The 24,379-nt window shown below is 39.0% G+C and overlaps 1 protein-coding gene across 1 annotated transcript in view; it reads right to left on the bottom strand.

The window, feature by feature from the left end:
• Nucleotides 1-24,379, bottom strand: part of Adgb (androglobin) — a 132,588-nt gene that overhangs the window by 38,667 nt on the left and 69,542 nt on the right. Inside the window, exons 18-25 of the mRNA XM_052169749.1 lie at nucleotides 18,192-18,306; nucleotides 15,923-16,090; nucleotides 14,653-14,788; nucleotides 13,971-14,108; nucleotides 11,186-11,279; nucleotides 10,344-10,478; nucleotides 9,642-9,795; nucleotides 1,491-1,678 (exon numbers count right to left, since the gene is read on the bottom strand). Of these exons, the coding sequence (XP_052025709.1) occupies nucleotides 1,491-1,678; nucleotides 9,642-9,795; nucleotides 10,344-10,478; nucleotides 11,186-11,279; nucleotides 13,971-14,108; nucleotides 14,653-14,788; nucleotides 15,923-16,090; nucleotides 18,192-18,306 (1,128 nt within the window). The remainder of the gene's footprint in view (nucleotides 1-1,490; nucleotides 1,679-9,641; nucleotides 9,796-10,343; nucleotides 10,479-11,185; nucleotides 11,280-13,970; nucleotides 14,109-14,652; nucleotides 14,789-15,922; nucleotides 16,091-18,191; nucleotides 18,307-24,379) is intronic.

The following is a 24,379-nucleotide window of genomic DNA, read 5'->3' as shown; positions in this document are numbered from 1 at the left end:
TACATATCTAATGTGTTTTCTAAATTTGAGTGGAAGAAGATTTTCTATTAAAAAGAGAAGATATTTAATGCAGGCCAGTTATGCATTGGGCAGTATGCTGGTTTCTATGTTGAAAAAACATATGCCTTCAATTCACATTAATTCTCATAAAGGCTGGTGCATAGATGATCAACTAAAATGTATATATCACATAAAATGTGTACCATAGGAGTGGCACCAGGATCAACCACTTATGTCTGGAGAGTTCAATTCAAAGGGTTTACAATTTGAAAATTATCATTATTTTTTTCTAAGTGGCAAAATGAGGATAGAATATCACAAAATAATATGTGAGGAAAATAAATCTGTACAACTGGCTGGGCAGTGGTGGCGCACACCTGTAATCCCAGCACTCTGAGAGGCAGAGGCAGGCAGATTTCTGAGTTCGAGGCCAGCCTGGTCTTTAGAGTGAGCTCCAGGACAGCCAGGGCTACACAGAGAAACCCTGTCTTGAAAAAAAACCAAAAAAAAAAAAAAAAACAAATAAATCTGTACAACTGACATGTCCAGGGAAAGGGGGACTTTTGTTCTATTAAGAGACAGGCCTGGCTATTACTGGCAGGGTGAGCAAGGCCATTAGACTCTGCAGCTGGAATTTTTACTCTACAGTTAATGGAATGTTTACAAACATTTTATAGCACATGTGTAAATATGCATGTTAGAAAGGTAACTACTTTGGTAATAAAGGATAGACATATAAATTAAGAAGATGGGGGCTGGAGAGATGGCCAGCGGTTAAAAGCATTGACTGCTCTTCCAGAGGTCCTGAGTTCAATTCTCAGCAATCACATGGTGGCTCACAACCATCTGTAATGGGATCCGATGCCATCTGGGATGTGACTGAAGAGAGCAATGTATGTGAGTATATGCATAAAATAAATAAATAAAATTTTTAAAAAATTAAGAAGATGGGGTGACAGTGCAATTTTTTAAAAGGAATATAATGGACTTTCTGATTCCAAAAACAACCATTTCATGTAACAAACATAATGAAGTAGTGTGGGAACATTGTGAAGAGATGGGGAGAACACACAAAGCGTGGTATATCAGAATTACAATCCACAGAAGCAACGAATGAAACACAGTAGACTCAGTGCTGGGAACTCAAGGATGGTGGATAGGGAGGCATGAACAGGAGGTTAGGATGACAAATAGGGACTGTCCCACCAGAGAGGAGCCACAGGTGGGGCAAAGCAAGGAGAACGGCAGGTACCCAGAGAGGATCTAGACAAATTTCAGTGAAAGTAAAAGGAAGTCTAAGAAATGGGGTTAGCATTATTTGAAGCTGTACAGACTTGCTCAAGCATCCACTTAGCATTGTTATTGCTAATTTGTTATTTTCATAAAATGACAGAATTTAAAATGTAATGAATTCAGAACTATAAATTCATTTTAATAGAAATATTACTATTTTTAAAGAACACCTTTATCCATCTATCATATACTTGTACCTGAACAGGATTTTCTTGTCATTAGGAATATAGTAGTCTCTGATTTCCTTTATGCTGAAGGTATTGCATGGAGAGTCACGGGAGAGAAATGGGAGCGGGTTGTAAGAGCCAATGAGCCGCAGTTTCCACCGTGAGCCTGATACGAATGAGTCACCAGTATATGCTTCCGCCACAAAAGTGTATCCTTTCTAAAAGAGAGGGCAGCCACACACAGAAGATTCATATTCCACTACTCTCTCAAATATATGATCCACATACTGAAATAAATGTTACTATATTGATATATCTACACAGAGCCCAGAATCTCATAAAGATTATTAGGCCACTAACATTCTATTTAACGTTCTTAGAAATAATCATTTTAGGGCTGAGGGTGTATCCAAGTGACGGGATGCTTGCTTAGCTTGTATGAGTTCCTGGGTTAGATCCCCCCCACCCCCAGTTCACTAAACAAACAAACTCTGAGAAATCTCACAGGTCAGTGTTCTAAATTACACTGTTTAGTCTTTCAGGAATTATGACAGAAGTAGAGGAAACAGCTGTTTGTTTGAATTGAAGAAACATATACATTCACAAGCCTGGGTCTAATAAGGGTCCTTCTCAAGCTTCAAAGCATGCCTTGTGAAAATCCAAAGGAACAAAACAGACTCCTAACAAGCCAACATGAGTTTATAAGGAAGAGGAACTTCATTAGGTGATATAGTTAATACACAGGTAAATAATGACAAAGCTGTTAAAGTCCACATGTGCAGGATGACGCTGGGTGAGGTCTCATCAAGACCAGCAGGTATTCAAGTTGGGTAGCATCCAGGGATACATTTTATGTATCTTTGCACTAGTTTTAGACATCCTCTATGTGGGTAAAGATGTTCTCCTGTTTCTGGAGAGCATCCCTGGGATATCACATCAAGATGGTTCATTAGTGACAGAACAAATTACTTAATGGTTAAGAGATGGACAGATAGCAATGCCACGCAGGAAATTGATAAGGCCTTCAACTTACAGTAGTGCATTCCAAGATGTGTTTTCTGAAATATTGATCCAACATATTTTGTGAAAATGGGTTTCTATCATGTAGTACTTTTGGGAAGAATTACATTTTTTTCCCTCTGGAGATATTAAATATATATCAGCTTATGAAATTTCTTGAGAAATCTTGAAAAAACTAATTTACCCTGTATTTTTTCTTAACTTCAGACACCATAATCCTTTAATAGAAAAAAAATACTTCTAAAAGACACAAACTTTATAGTGATATATTGGAAACTGATGATTTTCAGTAAGCTACATACATGCCATTATACTCTTCAGGTACCAGAGTATTAAAACAGTCACAGACTACAGAACAAAGACTGAAGAAATAATTTTCTTTCATCAGCTCTGTTCTGAAATATCATTCAGTTCTGGGTGCAAAATTTTCCCTGAGCCATAAGCGATTTGCAATCATATTTAAAGACTGAGAATCCAGAAGAGATAAAAAAAACCATGCCACAGAAAGCCCAGAAGGAAGCTTGGTCTCTAATCACACAGTTCTTCCTTCTCTTTCATGATCTCCTCATTTCTTTCCCTAAATTTAAATAGACATTGAGAGTAGAGACCTGAGAGAGGAATGGGATTGTTTGGTGCCATCTGATTGTGAAAGACAGATTCAAAATTAGCAAAATAATAGCTAAGTGGAGATGGAATGTGCCTCTACATTTTGATTCAACTTGCATTCCTGAAGGAAATCTACTTGATTTAACCTTAGCTCTTTAAAGAGCTAACTAGTGAAAACAACAACAAACCCTCAACCCCTCCCCCCCCATTCCACACACATATGCAGGCACCAACCCCAAAACCTGCAGATAAAAGGTAGATCCTTGTTCTGTTCAATTAAATACTCTTTAAATGTCTTTACTCAAATCAAGAGGCAATGACTAATAGCTGGGCAGTGGTGACCCATGCCTGTAATTCCAGCATTTGGGAGACAGAGGCAGGTGGATTTCTGAGTTCAAGGCCAGCCTGGTCTACAGAGTTGAGTTTCAGGATAGCTGGGGCTATATAGAGAAACCCTGTCTTGAAAACAAACAAAAAAAGAGCCAATGACTACTATTAGTATAACATATTTCACGAAGGAAAGATTATTTCCAGATTTTGATGGCATACATGACTTTGCTAGACTTGTCCTTTACACCAAATAGTTCTCAACCTGTGGGACTCTATCCCTGTGGGAGCCCAATGTCCCTTTCACACAGGTCACCTACGACCATTAGAAAACAGCTAGTTACACCACCATTCATAACAGTTGCAAAAGTATAGTTATGAAGCAGCAACAAACAATTTTATGGTGGAGGGGGTGGTCACCACAACATACAGACCTGCATTAAACGCTCATAGCGTTAGGACACATGAGAACCATTTAGAGAATGCTTTAGAGAAAACCATTTTATTGTTTTGAGCTTTCTTACATTTTAATATTTGTGATCTCTTAAATGTCTTTCCTTTTCAGCAGAATTCTAAGACAAATTTGATAAATGACAAGAACTGTCTATGTATAAAAGCATGTTTACTATAGAAGGACCTGAAAATCTTGTCTAACATTGGATTTAAACACAAAGCATGATGCTGTGGAAGGCCACATTCTTAGGGAAGGGAGATATCACAGTGCTGGAAATTTTGATGAAATGTCATTTATTATTATATAAAGTAGGAGAACATGCTGTGGGTTAAATGGGGTTCATAAGGGCATGGTTGATATGTATGAAATGGTAAATGCTACCAAAATAAAGAAAATATGAATGCCATTTTAAAAAGTAATAAGTATAATGACTATAAATTAAAATGGAATGGTTAAATATAAAGAAACTGATTCATTGGTTTTAAAAAACGATGTTTTAATTGCCAACTCCCTTGAAAGCATATCCAACATCGGTAAATTGTACCCCATAACCTCTATTCCATTTCCTGCACCACAACTCAGCCTGCCTTCCTGGACATCTGATGGCACCAGGAACAATAGGTAAGACCCTGCCCCAAGCCCTGTTAGCCAACTCCCCTGGAAAAACACCCTAAAAGAGTTGTACCCCATATCTTATATCTATTTTCTGCTCTACAACCCTGCCTGTTCCTGGAGGACACTCAAGCACTAGGCACCCCAGGCCTAGGGATAATAGGGATACCAGAGGCAATGTTAGCAGACACAACCTCAGAGTACACACAGGCCACATAAACCCCAGTGGAGATGCCCTACTGGACCTGAAGGCTTGCTGTTTACCAGAACCCCTGGACACTCAGGTCAGAAGACAGACAGGAAACAGAAACAAAGAGGGAAAAACACCCATCTAACAAAGAAAAACTCAGAAGTCATCACCCTAACCTATAATAACGACAAAATCCAGAGAGCCAGAAGCTAGAGGCAGAGAACAACCAATAACAACCAGGGTACTATGACATCACCAGAGCCCAGCCACCCTACTTCACCAAGCCCCGATGTTCTAACACAGCTAAAGCAAATGAAAATGATCTTAAATCTGATCATATGAAGATGATAGAGACCTCTAAAGAGGAAAGAAATAATTGTTGGTACCAAGACCTGTGAGGCCTGTGACGTCATACAGGCGACAATTAGGACAGTGTATGGGTCTGTTGCCAAGGCAACAGCCGCCATATACCCAGAATTCAATGGCCCATGTTTACCTGTAATTACGTCATCACCCATACATAACTGGGTAGCGTTTCTCCCCCTCTTTCTCTCTCTTTCTTCCCTTCCTTCTTCCCGCCCACTACTCCTTTCCCCATCTTAAATAAAGTCCCACGTGGAACTGTTTGGCCTGGTGTATCTCATTGCAGCCCACGTCTCCACTGCATCCCCGTGGCCCGCACAGCCAGACAGGTGACCTGTACTGCAGGGTAGGCAGGCGGACCTGCATAGAAAAACCAACAATAATCCCCTTAAATAAATACAGGAAAATAGAGTTAAACAGGTGAAGAAAATGAATAAAATTGTTTAAGACCTGAAAATGAAATAGAAGCAATAAAAAAACACAAACTGAGGGAATCTTGGAGATGGAAAACCTAGATAAGAAAACAGAAACTATAGAGGCTGGCTTCACCAACAGAATATAAGAAATGTAAGATAGAATCTCAAGTGTAATAGATATGATAGAAGAAAATCAATACATCAGTTAAAGAGAATGTTAAATCTAAAATGTTCCTAAAATAAAACATCCAGGAAATCTGAGATATTATGAAAAGACCAAGCCTAAATATAATAGGAATAGACACTGAGGAAATTCAAAGACTCATTAGCTATTACTTCAAAAACTCGAGCTCCTCAAAATTGGAAAATCTAAAAAGCAATGCATGATTTTCTTGATAGACACCACTTATCAAAGTTAAATATAGATCAGGTAAATGATTTAAATAAACCAATAAACCCTAGAGAAATACAAGTAGTCATTAAAAGTTTCCAACCAAAAAAGAGCCCAGAGTCAGACGATTTTAGCACGGACTTTCAAAGAAGAGCTAGTAACAATACTTCTCAAACTATTTCACAAAATAGAAACAGAAGGAACACTGCCAAACTCATTCCATGGGGATCACAGCCACCTTGACTCCTAAACCACACAAAGACTTAACAAAGAGAATTTCAACCCAAGCCCCCTTATGAACATTGATGCAAAAATACTTAGTAAAATACTTTCAAACCAAATCAAAGAATACATCAAAGATATCATCCATTAAGGTCAAGTAGATTTCATCCCAGGGATTCAGGGAGGATTCAATACACAAAAATTCATCATCATAATCCATTACATAAACAAACTGAAAGAAAGAAACCACATAACCATCTCATTAGATACTGAAAAAGCCTTTGTCAAAATCTAACACCTCTATATGCTAGAAGTCTTGCAGAAATCAGAGATACAAAGCCCATACCTAAACATAATAAATGCAAAACAAAGTAAACCAATATCCAACATCAAATTAAATAGACATAAAGAAATTCTACGAAAATCAGGGACAAGATGAGGCTGCCTACTCTCTTCATGTCTATTGAGTATAGCACTAAAAGTTTTAGCTAAAGGAATAAGACAACTAAATGTGATCAATGGGATACGAAATAGAAAGGAAAAAGTAAAAGTATTGCTATTCTCAGATAATAAGATAGTATACATAAGTGATCTCAAAAGCTCCACCAGAGAGTTCCTACTACTGATAAACACCTTCAGCAAAGTGGCTGGATACAAAAGTAATGGGAAAGAATCAGTTGCCCTCCATTAGAGAAACAATGAATGAGGTGAGAAAGAAATTAAGGAAACATTACACTTCACAATAGCCACAAATAATATAAAATACTTTGGTGTAAGTACAAGCAAGCAAATGAAAGACCTGAATGACAGAAACCTCAAGTCTCTGAAGAAAGAAATCAAGAAATGTTCCAGATGATGGAAAGATCTCCCATGTTTATGGATTAGTAGAATTAAGATAGTAAAAGTAGCCATTTTACCAAAGCAATGTACAGATTCAGTGCAATTCCCATCAAAATCCCAACATAATTCTTACAGGCATTGAAAGAACAATACTCAATATGGAAAAACAAAAAATCCAGGATAGCTAAAACTATCTATACAATATAAAAATGTCTGGAAGTATCACCATCCCTGTTTTCAACTGAACTACAGAGCAATAGTAATAAAAACCTCATTGAATTGGCATAAAAACAAACAGATTAGTTAATGGAATTGAATTGAAGGTCCAGAAACAAACCCCCACAGACACTTTTTTGACAAATGAATCAAAGGATGTTGAACATTTTTTTAAGTGTGTCTTAGTCATTAGAGATTTCTGTGTAGAGAATTCTCTGTTTAGATCTATATCCTGTTTTTAATTGGGTTATTTGATTTGTTAATCTCTAGTTCCTAGAGTTCTTTCTATATTCTGGACATCAGCCCTCTGTCAGATACAGAGTTGATGAAGATATTTTCCCATTCTGTAGGCTGCTGTTTTGTCTTTTTAATGATTTCCTTTTCCTTACAGAGGCTTTTCTGTCTCATGAGGTCCCATATGCCATTAATCTTAGTACCTGACCTGTTGATTTTCATTTGTTCAGGAAGATGTCTGTTATTAAGACTGCTAGCAATGGGGGATATGGAACCCGAAACAGCCAAAACTTCCAATAGAGGGATGGGGACACCAACCCAGTCACAAACCTTCAATCCAAATTTATCCTGCCCACAAAACGTGCCGGGTAAGATGGGGCAGAAATGGGGGATGTCTATCTAATGACTGGCCCATCTTGAGACCTATTTGGGAGAGGAACTACCCTGTCAGTGTTAATGATGTTCTGCTATACCTGGAAACAGGAGCCTAGCATAATTGTCATGTGAGTGGCCTCACCCAGTAACGAATGGAAAATAATGCAGAGACCCACAGCCAAGCATTAAGTGAAATTTGGGGAATCCTGTGGAAGAAGGGCAGGATAGATTTTGAAGGCGCCTGAGAGGTCAAAAACACCACAAGAAAACCTACAGAATCAACTAGCGTGGGCCCACAGGGCTCACAGAGACTGAACTGCCAGCCAGAGGGCATGCGTGGGCTGGACCTAGGCCTTCTGCACATATGTGACAGTTGTGCAGCTGGGACTCTATGTGAGACTCCTCACAGCACGAACAGGGGCTGTCTCCGACTCTGTTGCCTGCCTTCAGATCCCTTTCCCCTAACTGGGCAGCTTTCTCTTGCCTCAATAGGAGAAGATGTGTCTAGTCCTACTGCAGCTTCATATGCCAAGGTGGGTTGTCATCCATGGGAGGCCTCTCCTTTTCTGAGGATGGGGGAGTGTTGGAAGGAGGGAAGAGGAGATGGGAGAGAGGGACTCAGAAGAGAGGATGAATAGGAAGCTGCAATTGGGATGTAAAGTAAATAAATTAATGAAAAAAAAGAAAATGTTTAAATATGCTACAGAACATAATATCAAATACAGATGACTTCCATAATAGAAGAACTGGGTTTTCTAAAATATAAGCTTTTGAAATTATAGTAAGTACTAAAAAATTTAGTAAAGCCTATTTTTAAAATCTAACTATGTATATGTATGCACACATATATACACAATCAGTTGGATTATGGTGTTTTACCAAAATTTAGCTGGATATGTTACCATATGTCTTTATTCTCAGAACTCAAGAGGCTGAGGCAGGTATATCTCTGTGAATGTGAGAACAGCCTAATCTAGATGGACAGCCTAACAGAACAGCCTAATAGCTTACATGCTATATAGCAGGGCCTTGTCATAAAGTTAAAAAAACAAAACAAAACAACAACAACAAAAAAAAACAAACACACACACACACACCCAAAAAAAAAAAACAAAGAAAGAAAAATGTTATTTTCCTCATTTAAAAGGCTTCCTCAAATCTCTAAAATGGTTCAAAGGAGCTGTTAAGTTTCTTAGTGAATTACTACATTTTATATCTATTCTTTATCCTTGTGAAGCCAGAATTCATTAGTCATTCATTACAAAGGTATGTCTAATTTACATAAAATAATGAGTGAAACGAAAGGCTGAAATGAACCTCAAAACAAACAAAAAGCAAGGAAACAAACAAAAAAATCATCCAGAGAAAATAGGTACAATTTCAAAATAATAGAGCTACAGAATGGAAACTAGGAGCAACAACTTAGCCTTTCAGTCTATATCCACTAATTTTGTCATGATTCCCTAATGTGGGATGTGATTGAAAAAATGATTAAAATATGGCAACATCTAATGGAAGGCCAGGGTTTCTTAGCGATTTAGCAGGCAGCCCATAGTGCTTCTTGGCCTGAGGAAGTCACGCTACCTTTGAAGACTACAGGTAGGGGCTGTGTGTGTTCTATAAGTCCCCTATAATTCTTAAGAGGAGAACAAGGCTCCCTGTGAGATAGAGACGTCCCTTTGACCTGTTTCAGTATAGGACCAAAACTCCTGGGAACCATTTCCGTGTTCGGAGTTAATGTGGCGTTGGTTTCCATCCTGGCCATGTGCAATGTGTTTTTCTGAGAAGTAACGTGTGCTGAGACCTTGCTCTCTCCCACCGAACAGGGATGAGCAGGGCACCCCTCCTCCCAGCAGAGCTGCCAAGAGTGCTGCTGGGTGTTGGTTTACCACCCGGGGCTATGTTTTGCACCTACCTTGTTCTTGGTGTAATGGTAAGGCACCACTTTCTGAAACACCTTTGGCACCTGCTCCAACGTGTCATTGTTAATGACATGCAGTATACAGACTGGGAGTGTAGTGTATACTTTGGGGAGTAAGATCATATCTTGAGGAACCAAAAATGTTTCTCTGTAATTACAAAAGCATGAGCCGTTCTTAATGGTGACTCTCAAAGCATGAAATAGAATTTAATCCCAAAAGTCTTTGCAAAAACTTCAAGTTGCAAGTACCTAAAAGCCTTATACATCTTTTCCATTCCAAGTTACTATTACTGTGTCATTTTCTTGTGGAAATGAAATTCCCTTAAGAATTCCCATTTTATGTCACTCACGACTTGTACTTAAAATGCTATTGCTTGGATAAATATCTATCTGGACTGAAAACAGACTGACTTATTATGTTAACATATTCACTGAAAATCTACAAATTATTTACACATTTCATGTTTTGATGTAAAGAATATTGATACAAATTCTCTGACATCATATCATTTATACATATACATATATGCACATATATACATATATATGGAAAACTTTTATATATCATGTATGAAAAAGTTTTGAACAAATACGAGAGTGTCTAGAGGCTGATATTTTTACTGCTAACCATACTTTTACTCTTGAAAGTACAGATCTGAATACCCGATGCCATCTGAAGACACATTCATCACTTGCCTGAATACTATGAACCAAGAGTTGGGGGGCTGGTCTGCATAGTTCACGTTGTGGTCGGCAAAGGCCACCTTGGTCTCTTCATCTTGATAGCATGGGTAGGATTCCATAGACTTGCACTTGCTTTTAAACATTAGTCTAGGAATGCAAAAATAATTTGAGTATCAATGACAAAGCACTTTTAAAATAAACTCCATTTACAGAAGAGACCTAGTCCCTGAAATGGCCTGCCAAAGTTTGCCAGGTTAAGGTCAAAGAGGCACGGTGTGATTCCCAGCATCTAGTGTCAAGGGGGAGAAGTACACTTCAGCTTAGGCGTGAATGGTATCATTCAAAGGCACATAATGAAGGAGAACACATTCCTAAGCAAGAGCGTAGTTCATGCTCAGAGAAGGGCATGAGGCTTGATGTTTAAGCACCAAGCCTGGCGAAGCAGTTGTAAGACTGTTAGTTACAGACAGACAGGAGAGACTGCAATGGAGCTTGGAAGGTCAACGTGAGCCACATCTTTGGAAACTTTAGACATGGAAGCCCAAGAACACAGACAAGAGTGTAATATTAGAATTTTCGTCCTCTGGGTTTTCTGGATCATACAGCTGACTAAACAAATCACCAGCCCCGCCTGGCTCCCTGCAGCAAACCTGGTGACTTCTGTGCAATCTGTAGTCCACGGCAGGGGGGATTCTTACCTTCCTGACTGAATCTAGAGCTAGCCTCAAAAGCACCAGGAATCCTGGGTCTTTTTCAGACTACCTCAGGAACTATCTGAGATAGAGGCCATTATAGCCATCCCTGGAGATCTAGATGTATTCTTTAGCTAAAAGAGGTCTAGTGGTGTTCTTTACCTTAAGAGCGACAATGCATATTGCTCCAAATTCATCTCTAATATTGCCCAAATTTTGTGAAGTGTATCTGCAACGCTGACATTTTCCTTTGTTTCTAAACAAAAACAACAGTAATAATAATAGCACTAATAGTAATAACAACATTAAATCCATAAGATATCTAAACAATGATCTTGTGCAATTTTCATTTTGCAAATTAAGAATTTGAAATCTACGGTAGGAGGCATGCAGGCCCTTGTGCTCACAGATAAGTGTTAGGGAAAGCACACGCACAGGGTACTCTCGTCAAAGAAAAAAAGATGTATAATCTGCTTTCCAGCCAGAAGGTGTGAATGGATGTGATTAACAGTCTAGTGACTTCTGTGCTATCTGGGGGGCCCGACTACATCCGCCTCTCCAGGTCCCATCATGGGCTTGGTTACAAGCCTGTCTTTTCAGTTAATCTATTAGAACAGACCTTTATGGAAAATATCACTTTATTTTGCAAGAGTTTTGATGTAGTCATGTCTTAAGTTTTGCTGCACAGCCAGGATTGAGTTAATTATTGCTAGAAAACTGCTTTGCTTAAACATGCCTACAATAAACTCAGTGGGTCAGACTTTTGATGTTTGAGTTAACACAGGCCACTGACTTGTGTTGAACAAGGCTTCTTGTTGAACACCGGCTGTGGAGTTTGCAATGACCCCCATAATCCCCAAGTAAGATGGCTCTAGACTCCAAATTGTGAGTGCAGTAAAAGCATCCTTAAAGTATAGAGCTATCAATGTCTAGACGAGAGCACTGCTCATGGTATTCTACTGTTTTCTTTCATCTTTATCCTAAAACATAGGGTTTATTGATGTTGTTCAAAGAATTCTTAAACAGTTTGCATAAGTGATCTTCTGTCATACCAAAAATTCCTGTGGAAAACTTTTGCTCAGAATAAGCAACTGCCTGATTATTCTAAAGAATACACCTGGATGGATGCACTACGGCACTGCCCACAAATGGCTTTCCAGTAGTTGGATGAACTTATTGGCAGGGGAAATGCTGTCTCCTGCATCTCCAAGTCAACATGACAGAGAAAGGCACTCTCTTTTTCTTAACTTCTCTTTTTCCCTGCCTGAGTTTGGGAACCTTGGCATTTGCTTTTGTGTCCCTGAGATTGGGGAGCAGCTCTGCCTGCTGGGCCAGCTTCTCTGAGCTATCCTGGTGAGTCATCCCTGAGAGTCACTCAATAAAGGCAAGTTGAGTGAAAGAACTACATTATGAAACTGCTTGCACTTTTTCAGCTTCCAGAATGGGGGGTGGGGGAGACTATCATAAGAATATAATAGTTACTACTTAGAGAGAGAAGCAAAATTATTTTACCATATCATACATTTGATAAATTAATTTGTTTTCTAATGAGGAAAAAATGAAAATCAAGTAATTTTAATTTACTTCCATCTCTAGCTGGCTCTTTTCTTTCCCTTTCTCTCCTCTACCCTCCCTTCCCTTCCTTTTCTTTCCCTTCCCTTCCCTTCTTTTCCTTTCCTCTCCCCTCCCTTTCCCTCCTTTCCTTTCCCTTCCCTTCCCCTCCTCTCCCTTCCCATTTTCTCCTTTCCTTTCCCTTCCCCTCCCCACCCCTCCCCTCCTTCCCCTTCCTTCCTCTTTCCTCCCCTCTTTCCCTTCCCTTCCCTTCCCCTCCCCTCCCCTCCCTCTTCCCTTGCCTCTTTCCATTCATCTTGCCTTCCTTCTTCATTTCTTCCTTCTTCATTCTTCTAGCCCAGATCAGCCCCCAGCAAATACTAACAACCCTTTGCCCTCTTCTTTTTGACCGCTGGAACTGCACTGTACAATACCTTTCCTTCACTAGCAATGTTTTTTAACAAAACTATTTATTGTGTATTCTAAAAACCTTTGAGCATCTAGACTTTTTGCTCCTTAGATAAACATTTCAATGCTATTACTAAATATTTTCCATAGGGATATTTTTATAGCAAAATATTTCAGTAAACTAAAATATTCCATCAAAGTAAATTTTTCCTCTCAAAGGATCAATGGATGTGACAGGATGGAAATGATTAAATATACCTTTGAGTTTTAAGTTGATAGAGTAGGCATTACTCCCACAAATCTATTTGATATACCTGAAAACATTTCACTTCACAAGCATTAGCCTCAACATGTACAGAAGCACCAGCATCCTTCATTCCTGCAATGTCCAGCCACTCCTGTGAAAGTCAATCTAGAAATATACAAGCATCTCCTACCTACCAGAAGGTGATTGACACTTCAAACTGCTGCAACCAAACTGGAGATGACTGAAAAGAACTCACAACAGATTCGGAAAATTAAGTCAATCATTTTCTCAATGATTCATGGAATATACGTTTTTCTCTTACTTACCAAGGTAGAGTCTACTGCAGAATGTGGCTCCAGGATGTGGCTCATCTGGCTAGACAGGGATCCCCACTCTCTGCCCCACAAGTACTGAGGCTGTTTGGTTACCACACCTGCTTGTCTTTCCTATAGCATCTGGGATCTGAACTCCAGTCCTCCTGCTTGTGTAGCAAGCACTCTTTCTACCCCATTGTCCCAGCCCTGACATTAGCCTTTCAGTAAATATTCATTGTTTGTGTGTGACATCTCAAACACTGATGAGTTCTGAGAATGAGAAAATGAACTCTAACCAGCATCTTGCCTCAGGGGATTTCGGTACTTAGTAGATACAATTAATGAACTGTTCTGTGAAGCAGGGTGACTCTAAAATAGCACTCATTCCTATACACGTGGGTCCATTTCAAGTTTCTTAAAACCATACCTGGTGTTCTGGCTTTCAAGAGCAGTCTGACATAGGTCCCTTTCCACATGGATTGAATTTTTATTGCAGCAGCTATTTCCTCGAAAGTATACTCCTTCTCATTTATTGGCATCGAATATTTAAGGTCTACCCATTCCGCTGACAAGAGAAAGACAAACACTGGATTGGGATCTGTTTTTACTTCTTTCCCCCAAAACTTCATGCCTGTAGCTGTGAAAGCCTCCAGACATAAAATTCCACAAGGGTAGATTGAACATCGCACTTCGCAATGCCCACTGATCTTAGGTAAGGTCTAGAGAAGGAATCTGTGCTATTCGAATGACCTGCCTTGGATTTCCATCAGAAAGGGGACAGAGGCATCCCTCAGAACTGAAAGGAAACAAAATAATGAGAATAGAAACAATATGGTAAGAGGAAGGAGGAACTGCGGCATCTCCTCAAGGGTTCTTAATTCAAGTAAGGCAGGTCAATGACAAATACAGAAGAATTCCGGGCCCCCAGAAAGTCCATATGACAGGGTTAGGGTGCTGCCTCAGCAGACTATGGGGGCCTCTGGAGCATCCTAGAGAGAGCAGGAACTCCACGGTTCTCAGGAAGATCTGTTGTCTCTGCTACTCAGCAGCTGGACATAGCCATTTTAAATTGTCACCTCCATGCACAGATACTTAAAATGAATCAGCACCTAAAGAAGCATCCTCTGAGAAGGAATCCAATAAGTCTGTGTCTAAAACCATAGACCGAAATGCAAATTTGAAGTTCAAAGGAGGCTTGGCTACTTGAGATTTTTTCATTAAACGCCACAATGATATATGGAAAACCTGGAAAAGACAAAAATATTCTCTCTCTCTCTCTCTCTCTCTCTCTCTCTCTCTCTCTCTCTCACACACACACACACACATATATTAGTAACAATAGTGGACAATGGAGGTTGAACTATACATGGCAAATGTAGCTGAGTTGTTCTTTACCCAAGAATTTGCCTTGTCTGTTGAAGAGTATATCTGTAAAATTTGTGTCTGTTTGAATATGTGACAAGGTGGACATTTGTCATTGCCAATTCAGCTGATTGTCTGAGATGTGTATATTGAATTCTTCCTTGATGTTCATTCAACAACAACAAAATGGTTTCTTCTCTGCTTGGCAAAGGTGCTTTTCTAGGCTGGGCATAGTCTTAGTTTGTAAAGACTCTACCAACAACATCCAACATCAGCTTACATGTCAGTAATGATAAAATATATTTTTAATGTAAAGGAAAATTTACTTGTGCTTGTATTAAGCATGATACATACTATTAACTTACACAAAATTACAGCGTAAGTGAATGCCCTGTGTTTTTCATGAAATTCCTCCCTCAAAGAGCATGTTGTAAGGTCAGAGACATTTTCTGTTGTCACAACTGGATGTTATCGGCATATACAGAGGCAACAAGTGATCTGTGCCAGATCCCACAGGGCATAAGGCAGTCCCATAACAAAAATAACTTAGTCTGAATACCAGTTGCAGAGAGGTGGAAAAAAAAAACAAACAAAAATGAAGAAATAAAAGCAGATGTAACTGGATTGCAATGCAGCTGGGGTGGATCAGCACCCCTCAGTTTCCTTCCTCAAGAGAAAACCAGGAGTACCCTGACTTCCTTTCCTGCAGGGTATCTAGGAAACCAGAAAGCTGCTCAGCCTCAGCAGAAGTGAATGTTATATGAGGAATGTTCGTGAGGGTAACTTGGAGTATTGAAATAAAATAAAACAAAACAAAACAAAAAACACTGCCAGGTGAATTTCCTTTATGGAAACATTAATCCCAGTTTAGCAAAAGCCTCTGGAAGAATGAGGCTCACCAGCTGCTATCATATTCTTATCCTCTAGATACCTCTCTGCAAACCACTCAGCACTTGAATTTCCACTTTCAGATGGGAGGTTTCCAGCTGTGAGCATCAAGAATCAGAAATTGCTTACCCTGAAGTGCTGAGCAGTGAGTTCTTTGTTGTTGAGGGGAATGGGGTAGTGAGCTGCTTGCAGATCCCTCAGAGCTGCAGACAATTTACCTTTGTCTTTGAAATTAATAATCACGTTGCCAATAGCCTTCATAATTATTATAGACTGTTCTGTAAATCGGTAGCTCTCCTGTGAAGAAAGAGCGTGCATGTAGCAGCTATCCTCCTGTTTATTGAAGGCAACTACGTTTACAAATGTTCTATCTCTGGGGAATTGCTTTGTGATTGATTCAAGGTAATTTTAGTTGTATAGAATAGAGTGAACTGAGGCTTTTTATTGGATGCTATGAAACAAAGGCTGGAAGTACTCCAAAAGGTGCTATAGAAGAGGAACTCTAGCCTTATGATGGAGCGGGGATAACTCTATGGTATTAATGTCCAGAGTTAGGTCTAAAGGATGTCTAGGAGTTAGGCTGACAGAGACTGGGATTTTGAGGAATAAGGACTAGAGAAGATTTCAAGCAGAGAGTCTTGCAAGATATAGCCCAGTGGGTGGGCTAGCTTGGGCCGCTGCCTCCCTTCAGTTATCTGAGAAAAAGTAAGAGTTACAAGCTGATAAGAGATTCCAAGAGTCCACCAGTCTGTGACGTCAGAAGACTGTCCTGGTTGGTGTATATTGGGTTGTGCTTGAGTTGCCTGGAACAGCACATTCCTACTTAGAGGAAGGTGGAGGAAAACTGATGGAGCCATCTTTACTGTTTCTTTAGGAGGTATCGTAGTGTGATCATTGCTCCATGGAAGCCTAGAGGACTGAGAGTAGGTCCAGCAAATGTGCCTTGGAAACACAGATGCCTGCTGGGTGAGAAACTGTCGATAAACAGGTGCATTCTCATCTTCCTGCTTGATCTATGTGATCACTCCAAACGTAGGTGCTAAGAAAGATCTTGATTCAGTGCTGGACTAGTTAAAGTAAGCCTCTAACCAGAGTAATCACCTGGTTATATAGCAGATCTGGCAATGATCATTTATGACTCTGGGGAATTAGGGACTCTTAGCTCATGGGCAAGGGTATGCCTTTTGCACTTCCATTAGAATAAAAACAGTAGAGATTAATCTTGAGTCCAATAACCCTTATAACATTATACCATCATAGAAATAAGAAACCTCCCAACAAAATAATCATTAGAAGTTAATTCTCCTGGAAGCTGGATAATGCAAGACACACAAGTGTTGTTCTAAAGAAAAATTTGGAATAAGCAGGATAAAGTGAAACATGGAAGTAAATGCTTGTAACTCCAGATACTCTGGACGCTGATGCAAGAGGACCATGAGTTCTAGGTTAGCCTGGGATACATTATGAGCTCTCAGCTCCACAAAACCAAAGTAACAAAACAAAACAAACATTCCAGAATAGTCAATGAAACAAAGAACACCAAAGGAGATCAACTTGATGTTGTTCCCTTAGTGCCTACTGAGCAGAATAAAAAACATGTGGAGAAGAGACAGCAAAACCAAAAGGAAGGAAGCCTAGAGGAAACTTGTAGAACCCTGTCTAGACAGGTTAGGGGAATGGATCAGGTATGTCTAGGCCATCAGAACACAGTGAAAAGACCCAGTCTTCAACTCTCTTTTTGTTGCAAGGTTTTCTGGTTGCATTTGAGAATCCCTTGTTTGCACCATCTGGAGGTTTCAGCTAGTTTTCTTGGGTTTTCTGTTTTTGTTTTTGTTTTTGTTTTTATTATGGGCTTTTTAGTAAGTCATTAGAGATGAGAAAGTACTATGTGTCAGACAGCAGAAAATAGCAAATTCTTACCTCCCCTAGGCACACGGGTAGACAGAGGACATTTTAAATAAAGGGAAGGGGTAGTGGAGTTACTGCACCCATTTTCTTTCAGAGAGAGAAAGGAGAAGAAAGAGGAAAGGGGGAAAATTGATGGCTGCTTCTAGTGATACTCTCTGACTCCTCCTCATCCCAGAGATACACACTCTAAATTCCTCAGAGTAAGGAACGCTCACATTTTAAGTGACATCCAAAGGACTCCACTGGAGCTTTATCCCTCTCAAGAACTACTGCATCTACCCAAGGAAGTTGGGATAAAAATCAAAGACTCAGCAGAGGAGAAATGTGTACAGTTGTCAGGGATGAATTGTGTTTCTCAGAGATTACATTGCACCATTTCTTAGAGGATATACAAATAGTTTAATAGGGAGAGGGTAGGCTAAATAAATAAATAATAGAATTGAATTAAAACCTTTGAAACCAGAGGTGGTGGGTTTACTAAGATATTTACCGGCTCAAAGTTGGGCAGTACAACATCTTCATCCCCAATGACAAATGTTGTCGTGCTGCAGACATGTATGGCATGCCCCACAGGGGAATATGCATTAAAGAGCAGCATATGCCTCCTAGAAAGAATGGAAACCACGTGAAGATCATGCTTCCTCTGTTAAATGGATTTCACCTCTGTTTGTAGCTTGATCAGAGTTTGGAAATCAGAGGTTAGTGAAGAGTTGTTTTGTTTCGGTAGTTTTTAAAACAGAATGGGATAACTACCTAGATTTGTACTCTAGGACAACCCTAGACAATAAAAAAAAATCTCTGTTTTACTAATTGTAAAATACAGAAACAATTAGACAAAAAGACAGAATTTCACACACTGAAGATGTCTCCCACATCTTGTGCTGCTAAAGAAGACTCTAGATTTTTTTTTCTTGTTGAGTACAGGGCTTTGCAGATTTGCAAACGCATCTTATTTAACATATGTAAATTTTCTCCTTCAAAAACAGTATCACTGAATGTGTCCTTTCCCCCAGCCTTGGGTAAGCTAAACAGACCCACAATGGTTTTACTACCTAGGAGCACTTGCAGTTTCCTACAGAAGTTTTGAGAAGTAGACCACCAGTGGAGCTTGCTTTACAACATAATCCAGCTGAAACAAAGGATGGGGTCTGTGGGATTTCCCTATATAAATGCAGTGCTGAATGTTAAACTTTGAGCCTTGATCAGAAACTTTGTCTTGGCTTCACCCTTCTCTCACACCCTGTCCTTTTTCATTTCCAGCCCCCCTTTTCAGGTAACCCAGTTAATCCATGGCCGATGGACAGTTACAGATGAGGGAACTGAAGCTACAATGAGGGAGGGGTGACTCACTGAGCAACACTCTCTTGGGTGGAGCTCCACAGAAAATGGAAGAGAAGTAACAGTATCCTACACAATAAGCAATGAACATCATTAATGCTGTATAAATTTTATTTTTTGGAGGCTGTTGTTGCAGGAAGTACATTAAGAGGATACAGCTAGGCTGGACAAGTGTTGACCTGACGTCAATTTCACCTGGGGAGTAACAGCGTATTTGGGACAGGGGGCTTCTATATAGGCATTTGTCCTCTACCAAGAACTGCATCAGGTGAGAGGAGCAGGGTTTAAAAAACAGATGTTAGAAAAATTCTTAGCTCAAGTTGACTTGTGCTGTCCATTGTTCCCAGAAGTAGGAATGGTAAATATATGAATGACATAAGAAAGAAAGGAAAAAAAGAGACAGGGAATAGATTTTAGTAAAGCAGTTGTCCCCTGTTCAGGACACATTAACAAAAGAGAAGGAAAATGGATATACGCTATTTCAGAGCTCTCCTAGGGACAGGAGGAAATCGGTACCTCCTACTGGAGATATCCTTAGTTCTAGTTATATTTATGTCCCTTTGGGACATCAAAGTCTAGTTCCCTCTCTGTCTATTGTCTATCCTTGGTGCACCAATCTATCCATGTGTGTCAATTTATATCTGTTTTTGTTTTGTTGTTTGAATGATTGTTGTTCTGTGTTTCATGTTGAAAAATAAAAATGGTTAAAACTTTTGGCTGTCCACCCCTTGATTTTTTCTTAAAAGCAGTCTCAATTTGCACAGCAGAAAAATGACAAATTACCCTGCACTGTAGCTAGCAGTCAAGCACAGCTGGAGAAGCCCTGCCAGGAGCTGATTTTCTGTAAAAACTACTCTTACAGGGGCCAACAGCTTTTCAGCCCCCTTTTGGTAAGGGAGCTAATGCTATTTTTTCCTAGAAAATCTCTGCAATTGTGTTTATTGGGTTCAGCAAGTGTCAAGGTGCTTTTTCTATTGAAATTATAGCTAGAAAAAGTAAAAAATTTTGTTTGTTCTAAATATATAAGATGTGTGTAGCCACTTCATTTTGTTGTTTCTGACTGGTTTTAAACTGATTTTAAAAGTATAAATATGTTCTGCATATCTTGGTTATAGAGTATTGGCTTATAAGTTATTGTGTATGATTAGAAATTTGTAACACTGTGAATTCAGGCTCACAACAGGCAGCTTTTGGAGCCATGAAGCTGTTCCCAAGCCAGGGAAATCCACTTCTGAACTTACCAGAGCAACCACAGAAGTGCAGGATTGGACCTCAATTCCACCACCCATGCAGTACTGACCCCAGAAATGGGTGTTCGAACCCTACCTACAGGAATTTTGGGGCCCTTGCCCCCAGGGGTCTGGGGATTACTTTTACGCTGAACCAGCATTATCATAAAAGGATTTCAGATCTGTCTAGGTGTTATAGATAATGATTATGTGGGAAAAATAAAAACTAGGGCTGCTTACCCTCCGTAGTATTATAATGTACCTGCTAACAAAATAATTGCTTAACTTTTTTTAGTTCCCTTGCATCCACTACGTTCTAAATTTAAGAGTAAGAGAAGATAAAGTGGCTTTGGTTCCTCTGATGTGTGCTAGGTTCAATCTATTACTAGTAAGAGACCTAACCTTAAATTACTAGTTGAAGAACAAAGCTTGGAAGTATTAATAGACACTGGAGCTGTTGTACTCACTCACTTCCAAGGGACTGGTTATTCCATTAATCCAAAACAAAGTTCAAACTTAAGATTTATGAAAGATTGTTGAAACTAGGAACTTGTGGGGGGGCATTACACCCTGGTTTGTCTATGCTAGCTGCCATTCCAGGAAATGTACATAGAATTATTATGGATTTGGAGGATTATTTTTATACTTTTTTTTGTATCTTGATGGTTGTAATAGGTTTACATTTAGCATGTCTGCTTGTAATTTTGAAGAGCCCACAAGTGATATCATTGGAAAAATTTGCCTCATGGAATGGCTAATAGCCTTACATAATATTAAAAGAAATGTTTCTGCTTTAATATAAGAGGTTAGGACTTTAAATCTTTCAGTGTATAGTATTCATTATATGGAGTGTATTGTATCAGCTGATTCCTCTGAAGGAATTTTACTACAAGCCTTTGCTCTTCTTATACCATAAGCTTTAAAATTTTGGAGTAGTTGTTGCTCCAGAAAAGAGTCAAAGACAATATCTTTTTATATCTTTTTCAATATTTTGGGCCTCAGTTATACCCTGAACAAATTTAAGCACAGAAAACTTCAGGAATGAAAAAAAATAATTTATTTACTTCAAATTATTTTCAAAAACTGTTAGGAGATATTAACTGGCTAACACCTCACCTCAAGCTTACTACAGGAGAACTGTTTGATACTGTTTGATCTGTTTGATACTTTAAAGGGGGATACAAATCCTAATTCCTCTGGACAATTAACTGATGAGGGATTTTTGCAGGAAATAGAGGAAGCTATTAGCCAATATACACTACATAGACTATGATCAATTGTTGGCTGTTTACGTTATTGCTTCTCATGTGCCCACAGCAATTCTTCGGCAAAAGGGACCATTAATGTAGATTCATCTTTCTTCATCTCCAAGTAAAGTTTGAATACCCTATTATGAAGCTGTTGCTGTGTTAATACAGAATTGCAGGATAGAATCACGAAAGTATTTTGGAAAGACTATCTTAAGAACCTGATGAAATATTTATTCCTTATTCCAAGTAGCAATTAAATTAGTTATGTCAGAATACTGATATTTGGCCTAATGCATGTGCAAATTTATCAGAAAAAAATTGATAATCATTATCCAAAAGACAAGTTGTTACAATTTGCCTCTCTGCATGCTTTTGTATTTCTTGTAAATTTGTGTATATAGCCAATAGAGAAAGTGCTTACTGTACTTACTTATCTAGTGGGAAGGCAGTATATATAATTGGATCACATGTTTATTCTCATGAGTTTTCCCCTGCTTCAGCAAAGGTTATTGAATTACATGCTGTGGCCACTGTTTTTGAAATGCTGAAAACTCAAGCTTTCAATTTGTATACTGATAGCCAATATACAGCTCAGGGTTTACAATTGCTTGAAATTGTTCCCTTTTTAGATACTGCTAATTCTCAAATTTTGCAATTATTTATGCAAATACAACTTAATTCAAGAGACTGTTCTGTTCCTTAACTTTACAGGACATTTAAGAGCTCATGTTGGATTGTCTGGACCACTTAGTAAAGGCAATACCACAGCATACCAGGCATTAATCTGCATACCAGGCAGGCAGATTATAGGCTTTACACAGAAACAATTAGTCAAACAATCTCATTCTCTACATCATATAAATAGTGATAGCTTGAGACAAAATTTGGTATTTCTAGATGGTACTCATATTTCTAATTTTGGAAAATTAAAATATGTACATGTGACTTGACACCTTTTCTGGCTGGTTTTCTCATTGCAACTGCTTTAACTGGAGAAGCAACTAAAAATGTTATTAGCCATTGACTGCATTGTTTTTCTATGCTTGGTGTTCCAAATCAGATTAAAACAGATAATGGAACTGACTATTACAGTCAAGCATTTGAGATGTTTTATAGACAATTTAATATCACCTGTATTACTGGGATTCCTTATTATCCTAAAAGACAAGGTATTGTGGAACAGGCCCATGGAACTTTAAAACAATATCTTCATAAAAAACAAAAAAGGGGACATTATATCCCCATACGCCACAAAATTATTTTAATCATGCTTCTTGTTCTCAAATTTTAAAATTTGGTGCCAAGGAACTTCCTGCTGAGTGTCTATGGCACCCTATAACTAGGCATACTTATATCTAGGTGAAATGGAAGGATCCACTTACTGGCATATGGTATTATCCTGATCAGGTATTTAATATGGGGAAGAGGGCATGTTTGTGCTTTTTCTGCAGGATGTTGCAGGAGGATGCTAACTGCCAGAGTGATTCGTGTGACATGCTGATGCTGAGACAAAGAATGGTGCTGAGCTGTGAGCTTACTGAGTGCCCTGACAATGGTGACTGGAAGCTGTATTGGACATATGTTCCTGACCCGCCATTGCTTGCCTATATCCCAGATTGGACAACCTGCCTTGCTTCAAGCTTTTAGACCCTGTGGGACAGAGAACACGTAGACTGTGGAAAATGACTTAGAAAAATTAATGAAAAAGAGAAGTTATAATGACTCTTATCTTTCCTTTAATGTGACCAGTTATTCTGACTCAATCATGGACTGGTCTAGAAATCAATCCAATATTGAAAAAAAGGAAATGACAGTCTTCATTTGGAAGGCTGGTTCTGGACATTTTCAGAGACATATTTGGAAGTTATTTGCAGTTCTTTATGGCATTACATTTGCAGTAGATCAAATTGGACAGGATCTGGATTTCGAATAAGTACTAGTGCAAGTGTTTAAGCACCTAATCTTTTATTCCTTCAATAGGGAGGTCTATGTACAGCCCTCTATGAAGTATGTTACTTTTACATCAATCATTCAGGAATAGTAAAGGATTCTATGGCTAATGTTTGAGAAGGACTAGCCAAAAGGAAAAGAGAAAAAGGACAGAATCAGGGATGGTTTGAATCCTGGTTCTCCACTTCCCCATGGCTTACAACTTTAATTTCTATGCTTTTTTGACCATTAATTATAATCTTGTATCTTAAACAGACTGGTTGCCTTGACACAGGATGGGTTTCATAATCCAGCTACTGATAACTCCTCATCTTTAAAAAACAAAACAGGGGGATTGTTCCCTTACCACAGCCTTAAATAGGCTAAACAGAACCACAATGGTTTTAGACCTAGAAGCTTTGAGAAGTAGACTGCCCACTAAGCTTACTTTGAAACATAATCCAACTGAAATGAAGGGTGGGGTCTGTGGGCTTTCCCTATATAAACTCAGTGCTGAATATTAAACTTTGAGTCTTGATCAGAAACTTTGTCTTGGCTTCATCCTTCTCTCTCACCCCGTCCTTTTCATTTCCAGTCCCCCTTTCAGGTAACCCAGCTAATCCATGGCCACTGGACAGCTACCACTGAAAACAGAGATAACAACTTTCCTCCCTTCCTGTCCTATAGAGCATGCTCAAAACACAGTAATGACTTTGGGCCTGTATGAAGAGATGCAACTCCAGGACTATCCTTTTTTAATCCCTTGATGTGTAAATTGTAAGAGCAGTGGTTCTAAACTAGTGGGTCGTGAACCCTTTTGGGCCAACCAATCATTTTCACAGGGGTCACATAGTAGACATCCTGCATATCAAATATTTACATTACTATTCTTAACAGTTGCAAAGTTATAGTTTTGAAGTAGAAACAAAAAT

Source organism: Apodemus sylvaticus, chromosome 23, assembly GCF_947179515.1.
Source record: "Apodemus sylvaticus chromosome 23, mApoSyl1.1, whole genome shotgun sequence".
Lineage (NCBI taxonomy): Eukaryota > Metazoa > Chordata > Mammalia > Rodentia > Muridae > Apodemus > Apodemus sylvaticus.
Note: the sequence above shows the minus strand (reverse complement) of the source record. Positions and strands in the feature narration are given on the sequence as shown.